The 19,524-nt window shown below is 39.0% G+C and overlaps 1 protein-coding gene across 1 annotated transcript in view; it reads right to left on the reverse strand.

Moving 5' to 3' along the window:
* Positions 1-19,524, reverse strand: part of SPATA16 (spermatogenesis associated 16) — a 320,380-nt gene that overhangs the window by 231,299 nt on the left and 69,557 nt on the right. The window contains exon 2 of the mRNA XM_075555593.1: positions 4,766-4,911. Within this exon, the coding sequence (XP_075411708.1) occupies positions 4,766-4,911 (146 nt within the window). The remainder of the gene's footprint in view (positions 1-4,765; positions 4,912-19,524) is intronic.

Here is a 19,524-nt window from a genome sequence, read left to right on the forward strand (position 1 = left end):
GGGGCCAGCCATGTTGTTCTCTCTGTGGACTGGCTGCTCTACTCAGGAACATCATCCTCACGGCCTGGTGGGACAGGCTGTGCTCCACTCTCTCCTCCTGCCCCTTCATCTGCTCCCGTGTGCTCTGATCAGATATGTACATCTCCCAGAGCTGCAGAATCAATGTCATCCTTTGAAACAAATTCTTCTTGGGGGAGGGGCAGGAATTCTTTTCAGGGGAGGGGCAGGATTTATTTGTTTTCTTAATTATGACTCTTTCCCTACTTCTTGTACGTGTGGTGACTTTTCAATTTAGATAGCACATTTCAACAATTGAATGTTTGGAGTTTGAATTATGGATCTTCTCTGAAAATACATTAAAATATTTTTTTCCTGAGGTCAGATGATCTTTTGGGTTTCAAGCTTGATTTTTATCATGAATATAAAGCAGGTCTATTTGGGCTTAATGCTTGAGATGGTCAGTGAGGTCTCTCTATTCTGGAACGCCAGCCTCTCCCTGGCCTGCAGGTCCTCTGATATTTCCAGTGAGCAGTCATGCATGTGGTGTACAACCTCTGCCAGGCCTCTGGGAGTCTCACTACTCACATGCGCTGCTCTGCCCACAGCTAAAAATTTGGGTCAAATCCTCCTGGAGACTTCTCCCTCACGCTACCCTTACCCACTTACTTCTTTGGCCCCTTTCCTTATATATTACAGATTCGTTTGCTTCCCGATATTCTGATCTCTGCCTTTTCCCCTCAGCAGGATCTAATGTGGGCTCCATTTTCTTAAACGGGGGCAGCGAACGAACCCAGCAAAGCTGAGAGGATTGTATGTCTCATTCTGTGCATTGCCTCTCTTTCAAGGATCACAACGTGGCTGCGACCATTGTCCAGCGCCGAGAAAGCGTTGCCTCACCTATTTTGTCCAGGCTCAGTGCCAGTAGCTCATCCTCCGGGAATAGAAAATTCATGGCTTTGCATTGTATTTTCACAAAGCAACGTGAAGTCGTTCTGGGTAAAGTCAAATACAAAACCAAACCAAAGTACCCCAGACTCCATGGCCCCAGTCCATTCTGCGTGATGACAGAGAATTAACTTTCAAGTAGGTGGAGAAATGAGAACTTGAACCTAAGCGGCAAGATTGCAGACCCAGCGGTTTGGCTCAATTTTCCGGTCTCTGCAGCATGCAACCGTGTTTATTTCCTTCACAGAGAGTCTCCCACCCATTCATTTATCTCATACATGTGTTCATGTTTATTTATTGATTGCACTTTTGCTTGCTGCCTCTCCTACTAGTGTATAAACATTATCTATTTTCTACTTAACAACCGCCTCTCAACTGCCTAGGACAGGCTCTCAGTGAGTAGTCGATAAATATTTATTGAATGAATGAAGAATGTAGATGCCACTACGATGAAACAATATTGGAAATAGAATTCTCCCCTGCATATTTGAAACATCACACTTCATCTTGTCTGCCACCTTGTGGCATCAAGATTCTGCAATAAAAACAAGCAAAAACTAGCGTTGAGAGGGCAACAAACCATGGTATGTGTCATTAGAACCTTTAAAATTATGCACACCCCCATAAATTACATGAAATGCAAAGATTTATACTCTTGACAAGTTCGCAGTAACTGGAAATCATTCTACCCTCACTCGCTCACTCATTCACTACTGGCCATCCAGTGGATTTCGATGACATGAGCCCATTGGACAGAGCATCGGTGGGTTTCTGAGACTGGCCCTGCATGGAAGGGGGAGGCCTCATCTTCCCCTGTGGATGGCTCCCAACCCACTGCATCATACCCTCTGCCACCTGGGCTCTTAGGAGTATTGAAAATATCTATTGAATGATTAGTTTGATGCAGTGCATATGGAATCCATGTGTTTGGTGAGGCTAGACATTATTTTGACAGAAGTGAAAATATCTATCTTTGCCACTTTGTATATGCTTATTAGACAAAACACCAAAAGAAAGTCGATTTTGCTAAAAGGTGCTTCTAGAGTCCTTTGAGTTTACAATAGACTCACTTATCTAGTCTAGAATAGAGGACTTATTATCATTTAAAATGCTAATATTTGAGTAATTAATTTCAAAATATATCTTTGTTGGCCTTAAAAATAGTTATAATTTTTATACCTTCCATAGGACAAAACAATATTCATTTACTTTTATCAGAAGGAAAACTACGTGATGCTTTGAAACTAATTTTTGCGTTAAGTTTTCTAAATATATGCAGCAGAACTCACATTTACATAAAATTAAAGAAAGGGTGCTTCAGCAAATGCAAATAAGTGCAAAAATCATATTTCACTTCTGAGCCACCATTAGGATCAACCGTCACAATACAAAAGTAATAACTGTATTCAGCACATAACTTAATGGTTATATGCTATTTATAGAGTGAATATCTTGAGCAATTCATTTATTTATTTAGAGAAATACATTTATTGATTATATTTCAGACTCTGTTTTCAAGTCAGAGATCTTTATATTAGAATTATAAGTACTGACTTCTGCAGTTCTGCACTATGACAAGCCCAGAAGAATGATTTATTTCACTCGGTGCATTATTAATTGTATGAATTGACTGTTTCACCTCTATTGATTTGCATTTCTTACTTAATGTTCAACTTAGAAACAGGAGTAAAAATTATTTCACAGCAGGAAGAAAAGGGTATCAACGTTAATCCTAACATAGAGGGACTACAATTTTAATATTCACCATTGGTAATTTTCACCCTTGGTCCTTTTCAAGGTCCTGAAAGATCATTCCTCCCTTTAAAATAGAAGTTTTTTCAGTCTAAAGAGTGAGCCTACTGAAACTGATGTTTGCGTCTTTAAGAATTGTAGCACATTATTGTTCCTATATTTGGATTGTAGTGGAGTCTCTGGATTTATCATTCACATGACTTATTTTTATAACACTGTATTGAATTTTGACATGACACTTGGAATCCTTTATTATTAAAACACATTAGAAAACATATTAGAGCACTCAGATATTCAGCAGATGGTTTGTGAGATGCAGGTCATGGTGGTGCTTCTTTCCGAGGCGGAGGAAGCCATGGAGAATGGCAGGCATTATTACTTTCAGTCATCTCGCCTCACTATTGCTTACTTATGCATGCACATTATTTTTCTGAACTAGTCCCAACTTCGAACATTTTCCCCAGCAGGCTCACAAGTTACTCACATAGCCCGGAAATTCCAATAGTCTGACCTATTGAAATACACATCACCTTTCAAAACAGTGCTTCTTTCCAACGGAAATGAAGGAGAATTCCTTGACAGGGCCACAGGGCCTGGTGTTGTGTTTGGAAAATCTGATTGGATGAAATGTGTGCAGATCAGAGCTACCGAGGGTAGAATTTTCTTTTGGTGTCAAAGGGACTCTGTCTTAGGGTCGATAGTTTTCTTACCCAGGAGAGTTTTGTTTTGTTTTCTGGACAGGCTAACTTGAGAATTTCAAATTGTCTGCAGGTCCTTGATGTCAAACACAAACCCACTTAGTGTCCCAAGGGCTGTGAAGAATCTTGGATGGGACTTTTAGATGCTAGTGGATGCGGGCTTGTGAATGATCTTTACCATGCTGGCAGACCTTCCACTTACGTAAAGCGTCCTAACACAGCTGATAATTGTGTTCCCCAGGGGTTCTGTAACAAAGCAGGTGATCTGTCTTCAGGTTGCTATTGACTCTGTCGTGGAATCCGAAAGGACAGGTGTGAGGTTGGAAACTGGACAGCACAAGCGTTCTAGATAAATTCCTGGAAATCATTCAGGGAGAACAGGAGGCATCCTAATTGGGAAGAAAGAACTAAGAGAGAGGCATTCCATAATGAATTTGTGTATCCTGCAGATGAAGACGGATGGTGGTGCATGAGGAGAACAATCTCATGAAGGCTGAGAGCACGAGAGAGATGCATTTTCATAGCAGGCACAGTGGGGTTGAGTAACGGTGGAAGCCAAAATGGAAGAGAGCGTTCTGAGGACTAGAAATATGGTAGAGAAAACTTGAAGGGCGTAAAATGTTGTCCACCTTCGTACAGCTAGGGCACCCCTCTGGTGCAGCACCCTTTGAATTAGCTATGTCATCACGACGTGGGCCACAAACTTTCACATCTTCGATCACGCCTCCGTCAGAATTCCCTCCTCTGCTCCCTATCTAGCTCCTCTGCAGTTTGGGAAGTCCTCGTTCCCCTTCAGGAACACCTCCTTGACCTCCCTTCCTCATCCTTGCTTCCCATAGCACTTTGCTGTTAGAGGATCTATTTTTTAATTATACACTGCCAGATGAATAGTTGGTTTTTTTTGTGCCTATTTTTCCCATTATGTTACGAGATTCCCTAGGAAGTTCCCTAATTGTCATGCTTAACATAAAGTGAACGCTTAAAAAATGTTTCCCTGTTGTTGTTGTTGTTCCTGCTGGAGATTGAAATGAAATGGAAATGGATCTTACAGGTCCAACTAGGATCTTCTCCTTTCACAGACAGTACTTACTTGGGGTTAGTAAACACAAATGCAAAATCAAAAAAACTCTGGAAAGAAACCCAAACCAGTTGCTGTCAAGTTGATTCCCACTCAAGGTTCCCTGTATATTCTAGAATCTTTCTTTTGGGAGTAGATAGTGGGACCTTTTTTTTTTTTTTTCTCCTGAGATGCCTCCTGGTGCTACCTTGCAGTTATAAGTTAGAATCTCAACCATTGGCTCACTCGCTGAGTCTTTGCCTGTTTATACCATCTAGAAGTTAATTTTGTGTTATGAAGTATTTCCCATTACCTGTGTGCATGATTCAGAGCAAGGTCAGGCTTTCTCATTCGTAGATAGCAGGTGACAAGCTTTGTCTCAATGAAACTGGCCACACTGGCTATATCTCCAGCAGATGCTTCAAATGGTTTGCCCAAAACGGCTCCTTTGCTGCAAAGCTTTAAAAAAAACAACACAATACTTTAATTTTCATAATACTGCATATACTTTATATTTCAATAATTAAATATATATATATATATATACTGGCACAAACTTTTCTAGAAAGCAGCTAAGATATTACTACTTTGATTAAAAATTAAATAAATTGTTCCTGTTTATTTGGCCATAATATGAAATAAGCAACACCCTTTTCAGTAGGCTGTTTCCTGTACATTGTTTTTAAAAGTATCATAATAGGCTTTAAAGGAGTGCTATTTGTGAACAATGTCTATTTTAAATATAAAGCACCCTGTAAGCAAAGATATTAGCAGAAAACCAGGTATAAATCTTACTAAATACCAGTGCTTTTCTGAAAACCCAACTGAGCAGTGATCTAGCACACTATCAGCTGTGATTTAATATAATAAGGGGTATTGGAAGTAAACTCAGAGGAGCCATTAACATGATCGGTGATGAATTTGAGTCTGAATCATATTCTCTAGGAGGTTATTGAAAGGAAAGAAGTGAAAATTTATTAGAATTTATTGGCAGAGGCCACATTATCTGAAAAACATGGCAAGAATGTGGAATTCTTAATAAAAATTCCAGGAAGCCAATGGTTTCTGGGCACCATAGATAAACGGGACAGGAAGAAAATAATTAAATTTATGGAGCACTACTAAACATTAAGTGTCAATAATATGACAAGGATGGACCAGGTATTTTCTTGCCCTAAAGTGTCTTGTATTGAAGGCTGATGGAGCTGTAGAGAGCTCAGCATTCGGTTAGCGACTTTATTTAATGCCTCTGCTCCCTTTTCTTTTCTCCCTTCCTTTGCTCTTTTGGGCATATATCAGGGGGTGGGGGTGGAAAAAGAGAAGTTTATCAACAGAGGATAGCAACATTTGAACTTAATGCCTATTGATATGGGATTTTAGCATAAAATTTCTTGTATTCTTAATGCTCCTTGTTCAAAATGACATGATTTAAATAAATTCTCCTTTTATCGATTCATTCTTGAGACTGGATGACCTTTTATATTAATATCATTGTCAATTATTATTTATAAAGTCATTTAAGGATGCCTATATTCTGTCAGGAAGGAGTCTGGATAGTGCTGTGGTTAAGTGCTTCTTTGGTAACCAAAAAGCTGGCAATTTGAACTTGGGGACTCCCATAATGATCAGAGCCAAGAAAACCTTATGGGGCATGTGTTAGGCCAGGCTGACTAGAGAAACAAATTCAGTGACCCTCTCATGTATGTGTATGAACGAGCATTATATCAAGAAGCTTTATATATCAGGTAAATATCCCAGCCCTGTCCACTCAAGCCCATAAGTCTGATACTAGCTCATAAGTCCCCCTTCAGATGCACACAGCCACATGCAATGGTGCCGAATGCAGGAAGATCGCAAGCTGGCGGATGCAAGGTCGTGTGGATCCAGTGGCCCAGGGGTCTTACAGGTCTCAGAGTGGCTGGCCAGCAGGAGGGTGAAGGCAGAGGATCGAGGGGAATGTTTCCCATGGCCCCCTTATGAGCAGACCATGCCCATAAGGAGGTACCATCATTCTGTGACCTGGTTGACAGGCTAGCCTTCACTCCTACACTTTTATATAGCAAGCTGACATGAAATTCTATGACTATTCCAGTTCTACTCTGTCCAATAGGGTTGTTTTAGGTCTGAATCGACTCAACAGTAATGGGTTTGAATTTCTTTATAATTGGCTGCAAAATATGTTTCTTTTCCTAATTTACCCAGAAGCCATCAATTAAAAGACTGGGATATTCATATTTAGTACTGCTAGGTTGCATTGCCAGCTACATGGTGCTGTCCTGTTTGCTTGGATGTGCTATGTATTCTGGAGGTTCATATTATTTTTAAAACTCTACTAATCATATGGCTGAGAACTGGCTCTTGATTCATCAATTCAATAAAGATTTGTTGAGTGTTTATTGCGTGCCAAGCAAAAATTTCTGTGCTCATATTTTAATTTGTATTAAACAGGTCTTTTAAAGATAATTTGGCTATTTTTAGTTTTTCTGTAGTTATCTACTTTCTATTTCTTGCCCGTTTTCATTGGTGTTAATTATAAAAGCTCTATAATAGACATATAAGCTAATCCTGTTTCCCTTTCAAAACTATATTCATAGTCAAACACAGGGGCTTTCTCCTCAAGTTATTACGTGAACAAGAGAGTGTTAATTTATAAAGGGCCTTTACGCTTATAAAGGCCCTCAGAAAATATGATTTACAAACGGATTTTATCGAGCCTGTGGGAAAATTATCATTTAATTTCATTTTCCATAAACTTTTGAAAACGTTGGAGCTTCCTGATACATCCTATAGAGAAATGTTGTACATAGAGCTTTTCAATTGTTGCTATCACTTTGGTGGGAAGTGGAGACTGTGTGGACTATCCACTTACGATGACGTCAGTCAATGTTACGTTTGGATGCTTTTATAAAGATTAACTGATAAAAGGGAAACACTGATAATAGGCAAAGCATTTAACAGAGGTTGAGTAATTGCTCCTGAGTATCTGACCTTGTAAATGTTATTGTGATCGTAACTAATCTTTAAAAATATGTTGATATGAAGCATTATGGTCTGAACACATCGGCTTAGGACCGCGTTACCTCTCTTCTCTTAACGCAATACAGAGCCAGAAAAATCTGAACAGCGCCATCTCAGAAACAAAGCTTCTGTATGGCCTATCTCTTTACAAACTCTGATTCAATGGAAATAAAAAAGAGCCGAAACCGTATAGTTCTCTTAATATCTCATAGCAGGAACATTTGGACTTGTTTAATTGGCTATTCTGAATGAAACGAGGAGCAGTGCCGCCCAGCCAAGTTGTAAGTGCTCGAAGGTGAAGAGTCTATATTTTATGCATTCCTTAAATAAACTCTCAAACAAATCAGGATCAAAGAAGTCAAAGCCATTATGTGCTGTCTTTGACCTTCCTATGCAAGTTATTCTCTAGAGTACAGGCACGGACAGCCTCCTTTCTACCGCAGAGAGGCCATTCAGGGAGTCGCTTGCAGGAGGACATTCCCATCATTCATGACAGGAAGCTGACCTAAAGATTTAATAACAATAAATAATGAAAGTTTAATCTATGAACAGCAAGAGAAAGTAAAGAATAAATGGCTGATCTCCTAACACCTGCAATATTTTCTATTTCCAGGAGACTCCAGACCAGAAAAGGCATAAAATTGATCAATCTAAGCACATTAAAGAGAATATTCCATGAAACCAAATTATTCAAGATTGCAGTGAAAGATTTTAAAAAGTCCAATTCACATTTAAATAGGAACACAGAGAGCCTGCTGTGTAGGTTGCATGGATATTTTTGGCAATCTTAGTTACCAATTAAGTGTAGAATGACTGAGAACTTTACTGATTTTATCAAGAATTGTCTTATTTGCTTGTGTCAAAGCAGTACATCTTCGAAAAAAACCTTTGCGATAGGGCAGATCACTATAAAATGCACTACAGAAAAGGGCAGAAATAGAGGCACTTGTAGACTTGCTTAGAAAGACTTTTAAAAACTGCAGTACAAAGGGATCTTAAGGTCTGTTTAGAAACACAAACAAAAAAATAATGTAAAACCCAATAAGAACAGAGAAAACCCCAATATTAACTATTACATTGTGAGTGCAATTCTTAAAAGCATACCCACCAAATGGCTTTCTTTACATAGAATTATTAATAGCAAGATTGATATCGCCAATATGCATTTCCTTATTACATTATTGTATGTTCCAGGGGAATTATTTTGAGTGGTCTCTGGAGGGCTACTAGAACAGAACAATAAATATTGAACACATGGCATTATTTGAGTTATTCAATGTCTACAAATAAAAAATCATCCTCTTCTCAATAATTCTTCAAGGTTTTTATTTTGGATTTTGAAAAATAAAAATCTAAAGTGGGAGGAAAGCTACTTATCACCTTATCACTATATAATACTACTATTAATTTTTGGCAGGTTTCCATCTATACATTTTTCATGTTTCTGAATCATAATACATATATATTCTGCATGTACATGCATAAACATAGACATATATATAGGTTCTACACTGATGTTCCACATTTCGCTCTTTTATATAGGTTTTCCATTTGAAAACAGACTCGTATTTATTAAAAAATAATATTTCTAAATTACAACTGAGGAGTTCAATAACCGCTTTCAGAAAATGATAGTAGTGCTAAATAGAAAAAAAAATAAAACATAAATAAAATCTGAACAATAAAATCAACCTACAGGAGCCAATTGACAAATATAGACCACTCCAGCCAGCAAGAGTAGAATACACAACCACGGAAAAGTCACACTAATATAGATCATATTCTGCGCCAAGGAACTAACCTCAAAAAATAAGAATTGAAATCATGTGGAATGTATTCACTGACAAGAATGGAATCAAAACTTAACAGTAGAAGTTAAGTTAAAAACAAAACAAAAAACACATAAAAAACCCCAACTTTAAAAGGGGGGACAGATTGAACAAGTTCTTACTTAAGAGGATACACAAATGGCAAATAAGCACACGGGATGCTCAGCGTCATTGACTACACTCAACCCTCACCCCAACCCCCTGCCATGAATCCTCCCCTGACTCATAACAACCCTACAGGACAGAGTAGAACTGCCTTACAGAGTTTCTACTGCATCAAATGAGAACTGCCACACGTTATCTTGAGGAGTGGCTGGTGGTTTCAAACTGCCAACCTATAAGGTAGCAGCCGAGTGCTTTAACTGCTGCACTACTGCAACTTCTTCATTAGTTATCGAAAACAAAACCCATTGCCATCAAATCAGTTCTGAATCACAGCAAGCTTAGATTGGGTTTCTGAGAGTGTAAATCCTTACAGGAGGAGACAGTTTCATCTTCTCTCTCTTGAAGCAGTTGGTGAGTTTGAACCTTCAATCTTTTGGTTATTAGTCCAGTGTTTATGATCCAGAGGGTGGGGGAGGGGGATGTAAATTAAGAGCATAGAGAAATATCACTGGACAACTAGCATAATGGCTAAAAAGAGTTTTTGAAAATAGTAATAAGGCCAACTATTGTCTGATAAGTGTACAGAGACATTTGATCACTTACATATTTTTAGTGAAAATGTTAAAATAGTACAGTAACCATGGAAGCAAATACAAAACTAAACATATGGTTACCATATGACTCAGAGATTGAGTTCCTGGGTTTTATTACAGAGAAATAAAGGCTTCTGTTTACACGAAATACCACACATTCGTGTCCACAGTAATTTAATTTGTAATAGTGCAAAGTTGAAAGCAATCTAGGTGTTCCTAAATGGGTAGATGTTTAAACAAGTTGTGGTACATCAACACCTTGGAGTATTACTAGGTTATGAAAAGGAATTAACTGTGAATACAAAAACAACTTGAATCAATGCCCATGGAATTATGCCAAGTGTAAAAATTCAACCCCAAAAGTTAACTGTCCAGATATACCTTCTCCTCACCTTGGTAGCATTTTGTTATTTGGCAAATCACATTTATAACAGCGGGAATAATCGACAGCAATGAACACTGAGGTGATGGGCAATAGAAACACTGACTACCATCGCTAAGGTATCAATTTGACTGGGACCCGATTCTCAGTGGCTTGGCAGTTATGTGATGATGTGATTTGTCGGTTATGTAAGACTGCAGTAACTCTCCATTTCATGTCGAGACGTGACAACCCATCATTCTCAAATAACGTCAATTTTTGCATAAACACTTGGAACCTAATCACGACAATAGCGAGGAGAGAGTGCATTCTAATTTTTACTTCATTAGACAACAAAACCAAACATTGTTTTTACTGCATTTACTGTATTTGTAAAAATAAATTTGGGAGAAAAAAATCCAAACAAAAAACAGTTGTTCATCATCAATAATGAAAGAAAAGCCCTAATCTGCCCATCTAGAAATATAGATATTTTAAGAAGGAATAATAAAGGAGCTATAAATTATAAAAAGAAAAACATTATATTTTACTGTTAAAAATGCCCACTGATTAGTGTGGTATCCATCTTTCCATTCACCCACTTATAAAATGGCATTATTCTATCTGTACTATTATGTAGATGCCGCCCTGGGAATGAAGTGGGTTAAACATTGGACTGCTACCTGAAAGGTCAATGGCTCAAACCCACCAGCTGCTCTGTGGAAGAAAGACATGGCAGTTCAATTTCATAAAGATGCATGAAGATTAAGACTTGGAAACCTTATGGGACAGGTGTACTCTGTTTTACAGGGTCACTATGAATCGTGCAGTTGGTTTTATATACTAGGAATTTTGGTGGCACAAATGGTTGAGGATCAGCTGCCATCAAAAGTTCAGCGGTTCAAACCCACCCAGCAGTCACACAGGAAAAAAACTCGATGATTTGTTTCTGCAAAGACGCTAGCCAAGAAAACCTCCGAGTCAGCTCTGCTCTCTCACCCGCGGTTGCTATGTTTCGACAATGGTGATGAAACCTAATGCCGGCAACATACTGTATGTAACCGGCTTTTTGATTCATTTCTCTGAATGTATTATGGACATTTCCAAGTCAATAAATAACCTACCATTATATGCTTTTTCTAGTGGAAAAGTTCTCTAATGACATTGAACATTTCCAACATCATCATGTACACTGTACAACTCTGAATTTATGAGTACTTATTTGCCTCATATTTGATCAATTCCCAATGGTTATGTGCTTTTGCAAATACACCCCTATGTATTGCTGTATTTACTCATGTCTAAGCTGAGTCTTTCAGCACATTTTTAAAATGCAGTTTTTGTGGTAAAATTAGGTGCCTCGGCTGGTATTCGGGTTGGCTTATACTCGAGCATATACAGTAAGCTTTCTGAGTCAGGGTGCCTAAATGGCATGGAGGACCACATCTGACAACCTCTGGCCTCTCTGCTGCCACGAGGCAGAGAGGTGAGACAGGCTTCCAGGGCCCATCCTTCTTTATGTTATTCTGACGCCAACTATCCCCCCACAGCACCCTATAGCTATACTGGGTTTGATAATCCATTGTAATCGCCATGCAGAATTTACAGGCACAGCTGATCAGTGTGGGGGCCTCTCTGGGGAAGTTAACAGGTTAACACAAGTCAGGATCAGTAACAATAAGGAAATGGTCATTGCCTACAGCAGAATCTCTTCTAAGCCAGCAGCTAAATCTCTCTGGTCCTCAGCCTCTCAACCACTTGGTGCATTGGCTTGTGCAGGCTAGAAATCCCACCTGCTGCTCTCCTCATAAGGTCACACTACCTGTGCGGGTATTCTGTTCTGTCTCCTGGTCTTGCCTCAGCCTCTGGTTTCTATCTGGCTTCTTTGCTTTCTCCCATGGTCTCCATGCTGTAGTCTCTGGTGCCGCTGGTCTCAGCCTGCCTCTTCAGACAGAGGCCTTGAATGTGCTTCACGGGCGGCTCTTCTGATGGTCTTGGGACTTAGCTCTGTGCTTCTGAGATGCCTCTTATGCACAGAGGAATCACTTTTATGGCTAGGTGGCTTTTGTCAGTCAGCAGACCACACCCCACAAAGAGAGAGGGTGGTGGCTAGGTTCACAGCCTCTACGAAGGTGGTGTCATAATCCTACCTTTAGCCTGCCCATTAGAAAAACGACAGCTCCCTATAAAATGAGATGATGGTGACAGCCAGAGAGGCCAGAATACATCCCATACAGGATGAGAGCTCGGAAGGCCATGTTGAACAATGACTACACACCAAAGGGGTATTCAATCTAATCCAAGAAAATACTTTTGCATATACATGATTAAAACACTCTTCAAAAATGTATTATATTTTTACTACCAAGATATAAAGGGTCTTCTACATCTCCACCTATACTTGGCATGGTGTTAATTCATTTACTCTATTACTGCAAACTCACCTTCAGATTCATTATCATTGAGTTGATTATTGCACATGACAATAGGAGAGAGAGGTGGTGGGTTTGAACCAGAGACTTTACAGTTTGTTGTAGTCCAACACGTAAGCCACTTCATCACCAGAGCTCCAATCTTTATTAAGTTAGATGGGCTAAATTGGCACATTATCTTACATTCATTACTCGCTTCCAATCTCTTATGGTTATGGCCATTTGTACATGTATACTGTTTATCAAGGAATTTAATCCATTTTTGAATGGACTCTTCTAATTCTTACTAGCTTATCTTCATTTGATAAATATCTAATTATATTTTTACCCAGTATGTAATTTATTTTGAGTTTATGTTGATCACATTTTGATACAGGCTTATGCTAGTTTTGTTAAACAAATTAGAAAATGTCCCATATGTTCCATGCTACAGAACATTTTGAAGTAAATAGTTGGAAAAAAATCAGAGCCCATCTCTTTATGCCTCATTAAAAAAAATCTTTCTATTCAGATTTTCAATGTTTTGCATCAGTATGGCTAATTTGTATTTTCCTAGAAAATTCTTAGTTCCAGCCTGATTGCAAAATCTGTCATTATAGTGTGGGAAACTATATACTTAGACCACTTTACATGCGTGTGCCCAAGTGCTGTTATTCCCTCTCTCATTTCAGTAGTATGAATTTGTATTTTCTGTGTTCATTAACTACACTTGCCTGAGGTTTAATTATTTTGTTTTCCCTAAAAATACCAAACCCTTAGGTTTATTCATTAGTTTAACTCTTCTGCTTTCTAATGAATTATTTTTGGCAGTTACCTTGGCATGGTTATTTTCCTCTCTCTTACTGTCTTTGGGGATTTTCTTGTAGTTTTTGTTGTTTTGTTTTTCTCCCTTGTAATGTCTTTATTATTTCGGGCACGCACACTCACTCACTCTGCCATTGAGTGGATGGAGGCGGACTCACAGTGACCCTGTTGGAGAGGGCAGAACTGCCCCGGTGGGTTTCCGATACTGTAACTCTGTATATACAGGACTTGAAAGCCCCATATTTCTCCCATAGGTAGTTGATTAGGCCCCCTGAAACCAGAAAGGATGATTTCAGTATCCATTAATTTTCACTTAAATTTACTCTTCTTGGAAGCAATGAAAATTCTTTAATAAGATCATCTTGTTTTCAATAGTAATAAACATAAACTAATGAACAGGTCCTTCTTTTCAGGATTGATGAATAGATCCTGTTTTCAAAACTTCAGGGGGTCTTATCCGCAAGACTCACCGATCTTATGATTGTCTTGAAACTGTTTAGCTAAGATATGCAAATGTAAACTAATCAAAATTTTGTCCAAAGGATCCTGATAACTTTATGTGCAGCATTTTAAGAATCCTGGTTAATTAGGGGAGTTAATTACTAGGTAAACTATATGCGACCCATCTTTCAAGTTATGAATTAAATCTTCACAGCAATCTATTGATGGTTTTCTGAGTTATATATTTGTATTACATTTCTATCAGACTGTGCTCTGCTCAGAGGGGGAAAAAATCATAGTTTTTATTTCCATCCCTTTTGCCAAGAACAGTTTCAGAGTGTACAGGTTTATTATTACAGATATGTGTTGCTTACTGTCTGCAATGTGTTCTGTGAACTAAGTCATTGTGAGGTTTAGAGGTTGTGTAAACTCCAGGCTGAAACCTTATAGGAGCCGGTTTGTGAGTGCCCTTGCATTGCTGCTGCGCCGAAGCTGCTGGTGGAGACTGGAGAGGTGGGACGGGAGTGGCCCAAAGGGCAACGATGGGAGTGGAGCAAGAGGAGGCAAGTGTAGAGGGTATGAAGTATGTCCAACCCTGCCTGCTCTTTCAACTGCCTAAGAAACAGGAGCAGCTCATGGCCCCCTCACTGCCAGCAACTGCCTCCAGCCGAAGCCCAAGAGCCCACACCCTGAATAATGTCCTCAGCCTCCGCATGGCTGTCTGTATCCCCAAAGTGTTTATGTGATTCAATAGTTTTTGGGGAAATGATATGCAAAAGGAGAGCCATTTCCCTTAAAAATCAAAACAAAAACCCAACAAGGCCAAAGCAAGCCCATTGGACCCTGGGGGTATATATCATCAGACACTGCCCAGATATGTGTTGGGTGATGCATACGCATATTCTTTAAAATCTCACCACTTATGTACCTTAGTAATTGGTGAGATAAGGCCATTTAATTATTAGTCTGTCATAGTTCATCATTTGTAGATTATTTTTGTAGGTCATGTATCACATATGTTCTATAATCTTACTATTTTTCTTGTTAATCTTTATAACTTTTGTCATGGAAGCCACATGTCTTAGCAAGCCCAGTATTTCTTTCCTCATGCTATAGCACTCAGCTCCTTTAGAGAAATGCTTCTACCACACATGGTATCCTGTTTCATGCGCCGATGACTACAGAAGCCTAGTGCATGGAACAGGAAAGTAGAGATAGGAAGCCTTAGACTGATTTTGAAATAGTACATGAAAGACAATTTAACATCCCCTGGCTCTTTTTATGAGATTAGCATTACCCTGGTTCCAGAGCCAAAGATATGGCAAGAGAAGAAAAAAAATCCTTCATAAAATACCTGCAAGCCAAATCAAACACCATAATAAGAGGATTGCACACCTTTCAAAGTGGGATTTATTTCAGAAAATTAATGAATATATTACATCATATTAATAGGAGGAGAGAAAATAATCACAGGATTACCTCAATTGGCATAAGAGGCATTTGAGAAAACACAACAACCTTTTATAATAAAAACTCTCAACAACTAGCAAAAAAAGGGGGGGATTCTTCTCTACTATGATAAAGGGAATTCACATTAAAGAACAAACCTCGAGGTAACATCGCACTCAAATGAGGAAGTTTCACAGATTTCTCCATATTATTAGAGACAGGGAAAGGGGGCCCAATTTCTCAAGTGCTGTTTGTAGAGGAAGGCTTAGAACAGCGGTTCTCAACCTGTGGGTCGCGACCCCTTTAGGGGGTCAAACGATCCTTTCACAGGGGTCGCTGGATTCATAACAGTAGCAAAGTTACAGTTATGAAGTAGGAATGAAAATCATTTTATGGTTGGGGGCATCACCACAACATGAGGAACTGGATTAAAGGGTCGCAGCAGCAGGAAGGTTGAGAACCACTGCCTAAGAGAAATTAGGCAAGATAAAAATGATTTAAATTGGGAATAAAGAGGTAAAACTATTCGCCTTCACAGATGATATGATTCTATACACCGATGCCTCATTTATTGAAACGGTTAAGTCCAAAGATCAGGTTATAATGTGAAAATAAGGATTCTGCAAGAATGAAGGATGACCACATGAGGTCACAAAAATAGAGAATAATTCTATCATTATCTAACTTCCAAATGGCATCATTCCATAACTGCCAAAGTGGGGAGAGTCAGGACAGAATCCAGTTGACACACAGTCGTCACAGCCCATGGTACTCTCAGCTCAGATGTTGGCATTTGTTACAGTCAAGCTGTGCCGTTCATGTGCAAAATAGATAGATTTCTTTTTACTATTGTCATAAATGCAAAAGACTGTCTAGTGCAACAGTCAGTTGGTGAGGAGTCGGTGTGTATAGGAAAGCTCAACAAATCCCCAAGTGAAATTTACTAGAGCTCATCAATTAGCTCACCCAAGCGCAGGGTACATGCTCCACCCTCAGAAATGAGATGTGTCTTTATACAGCAGCAATAAACAATTAGAGAAGGAAATAATTAGGAGCTAAATAAATTGATAAGAAGACTTATTGCAATTTAAATATCACGATTACTCAGTGTTCTAGTCATTCAATGCAGTCCCTACAAGTGCTTATCAAAACTTCATCAACCTGCTTTACAGAAATAGAAAAGTCAACTCTCAAATGTATTTGAAACTGCAAGAAGCCTCAGACAGTCAAAGCAATCTTGAGAATGATCAATAAGGTAAGGAGACTCCCATTTCCTGGTTTCAAATCATGCTGTAAAGCTTCAGTGATCACAGAATCTGGTACTGGCATAATGATAGTACATGGCCCTAAGGAACAGAATTGCGAGTCTGGAAGTAAAGCCATACAGTTAGGGAAAACGAATTTCAACAAAATTCCTAAATCTGTCCAATGAGGAACAGAAGTGTGTTCACACACATACAAAAAAGGTGCTGGGACAACTGAGTGCCCTCATTTAAAAAAAAAAAGCTGGACTCATACTTCACACCATATATGAAACTTGGATCAAAATAGATCAAAGATCTACATGGAAGAACTAAAACCAGAAAACTCGTAGAACCAAATATAGGGATACTATTTTGAGATCTCATTTTTTGGCAATGTTCTCACACTATGATATGACACCAAGACAGAAAAAAAACTGTGACCATATCAGGAAATCATCATCAAGACGAGGTCACTGACAGAACAGGGAGAACTTATTTGGGAAGTAGACATCTGATACCAACCACCACTTGTCTCGACCTTGACCCAAGGCATAGTATTTTTAAATTGCTTTATATGCCAGTGAAAGTTGCACAATGATGATGGCTTCGTAGTGGGATACTAGGAATGGGAACTGGAGAAAGAAGAGGCTTACCATCTCAGGAACCACAAGGGCAGTTCTGCTCCTCTGTCCCACAGGGTCGCTATGAGGGAGTCGTAATAGACTTGATGGCAGTGAGTGTGGAGTGGGAAAAGTCCTGCTTAAAGGCTACTGAGCTTTTGTTAAAGGTGATGAAAAGTTGGAATCCGATAGCAGCGATAGTTGTATAACTGTAATTAATACCACTGAGTCATATGTGCTTGAAATGGCAAGTGGTTAGTAGTTATACATGTTTCATCGCAATAAAAAAACACCTTGAAAAGACAATATTTTGGGGACATCTTGAAAAATAACTGAGATCAGGAATGAAGAAAACTATAATGAAAATTACATTGGAATTTAAAATTAAATTATGGAATGACTTTTAAACTCGAAGCAATAAGTGAAGAATCAATATAATGTAAAATCAAATAAAAACTTTGGAGGACACATTCTAAATATGAAAGATATTATAAATGCTACTAGTAATACATTCTTGAAATTTCTGAGATACTTTCATGTTCCTAATCCCATTTTATCATCTCAGTAACTTCATGAAGCTGACAAAATAAGTGTGAGTTCCCATTTATGTACAGTATCTCCATGAAATAGCTAAAAGTAATGTCGTTGCCCCATTTTAGAGGCATTAAAATCCATACTTAATGAGGTCTTATGATTTGTCCCAATGAAGCTAAACTTCATTTTACAAAAACAGGACATTGTCTTTCCTCCATATCAGATCCATTGTCCAAACAAGTCTTACTCACTGAATTTCCTGTAGTTTTCAGGGTGTCTAGAACCTCTATTAGAAATTTAGGAGAACTTCTATTATACATTTCATTAAATCTTTTGGAAGATGTATGATTTCGCTCAAGTTTAGGTTTAATATTTCCTTCTCTTTATCACATAGGATATTTCAGAAGGTATTCTGTTTGCCTGTCTTTGTGTGCGTGTGTGTGTGTGTGTGTGTGTGTGTGTGTGTGTGTGTGTGAGAGAGAGAGAGAGAGAGAGAGAGAGAGAGAGAGAGAGAGAGAGAGAGAGAGAAAGAGCGAGCGAGCTTTCTTTGTGTTCTTTCTTAGTTCAGATCTTACATAAAACTTTCTTTGCTGGGTCAAGTAGAAAGGGGAAAAAAAATCCCTTTAACTTCCAGAAACCTAGCATGAAGTCCATTACTGCTTATCTACTTCCACCTTGGACATAATTAGTAGCGATTAAGATTTATCAATAAGTATAAAAAGAGAGGCTGTAATACAATACGAAACCGCAGGTGTGAAAAAGCACTGTGAGTCCAGGAAATGAGTCCCTGAGCAGAAGGGGAGCCTCCGGTGGCTGTGCGAGCTGCCAAGGCCCAGGTGTCTGAGTTGAGTGTAGGTAGTAATCTACTTCGGATTCATGCCTCTTCCTGGTTGGCTGCCAAGCCTTTGTTTTTATTTGTTGTTGCTTGTTTTGAAAACTCACTGTATCAGTTCTCCTACTTTTTTCATTTCTTCAAGTGGGTCAATGCCTCTGGAGCAGTGATTCTCAACCTTCCCCATGCCGTGACCTTTTCACACAGTTCCTCATGTCGTGTTGACTCCGCCAGCCATAAAATTATTTTAGGTTGTCATTTTGCTACTGGGATGAATTGGGTGACCCCTGTGAAAGGGTCATTTGGCCCCCAAAGGGGTCACGACGCACAGGTTGAGAACCGCTGCATCTGGAGGTAGGCGAAGGAGGCACAACAGCTAAGCTGAGAGTTCCTCACCTCCTTTCCAAATACCAAACTGAAGGTTCGGACGGCAAGCATCTGGTAATGAATAGCTTTCAGTTTCAATAGACACAGTTTTAGACTCCCTTAACAGAGTGGAAAGGAGATCTACACGGTAGAATAACACCCATTGGCTTTAAATTCTCTGCCATTTTGGCACCTGAAAGGGGAATGCATCAGAGAGCTCATCACTTGTAATTTTCCACGTAGTGCCACATAGATCTCCTAAAGTGTCTCCCTGGGAGCGACCAAGTCTGTGGGGCTGAGATACAGAGAATTATGTTCACACATCAGCAAACTTAAAAGTACCGTCAGGGTTTCAGGAGCAATACTTTCAGCCAAGTAGGCCACCAAGTGACCTCTATTAAATTTATGAGAATTGGAGAGATGAGGTTACTCCCTGGATGACAA

The sequence above is a fragment of the Tenrec ecaudatus genome, chromosome 8 (assembly GCF_050624435.1).
Source record: "Tenrec ecaudatus isolate mTenEca1 chromosome 8, mTenEca1.hap1, whole genome shotgun sequence".
NCBI classification, from domain to species: Eukaryota; Metazoa; Chordata; class Mammalia; order Afrosoricida; family Tenrecidae; genus Tenrec; species Tenrec ecaudatus.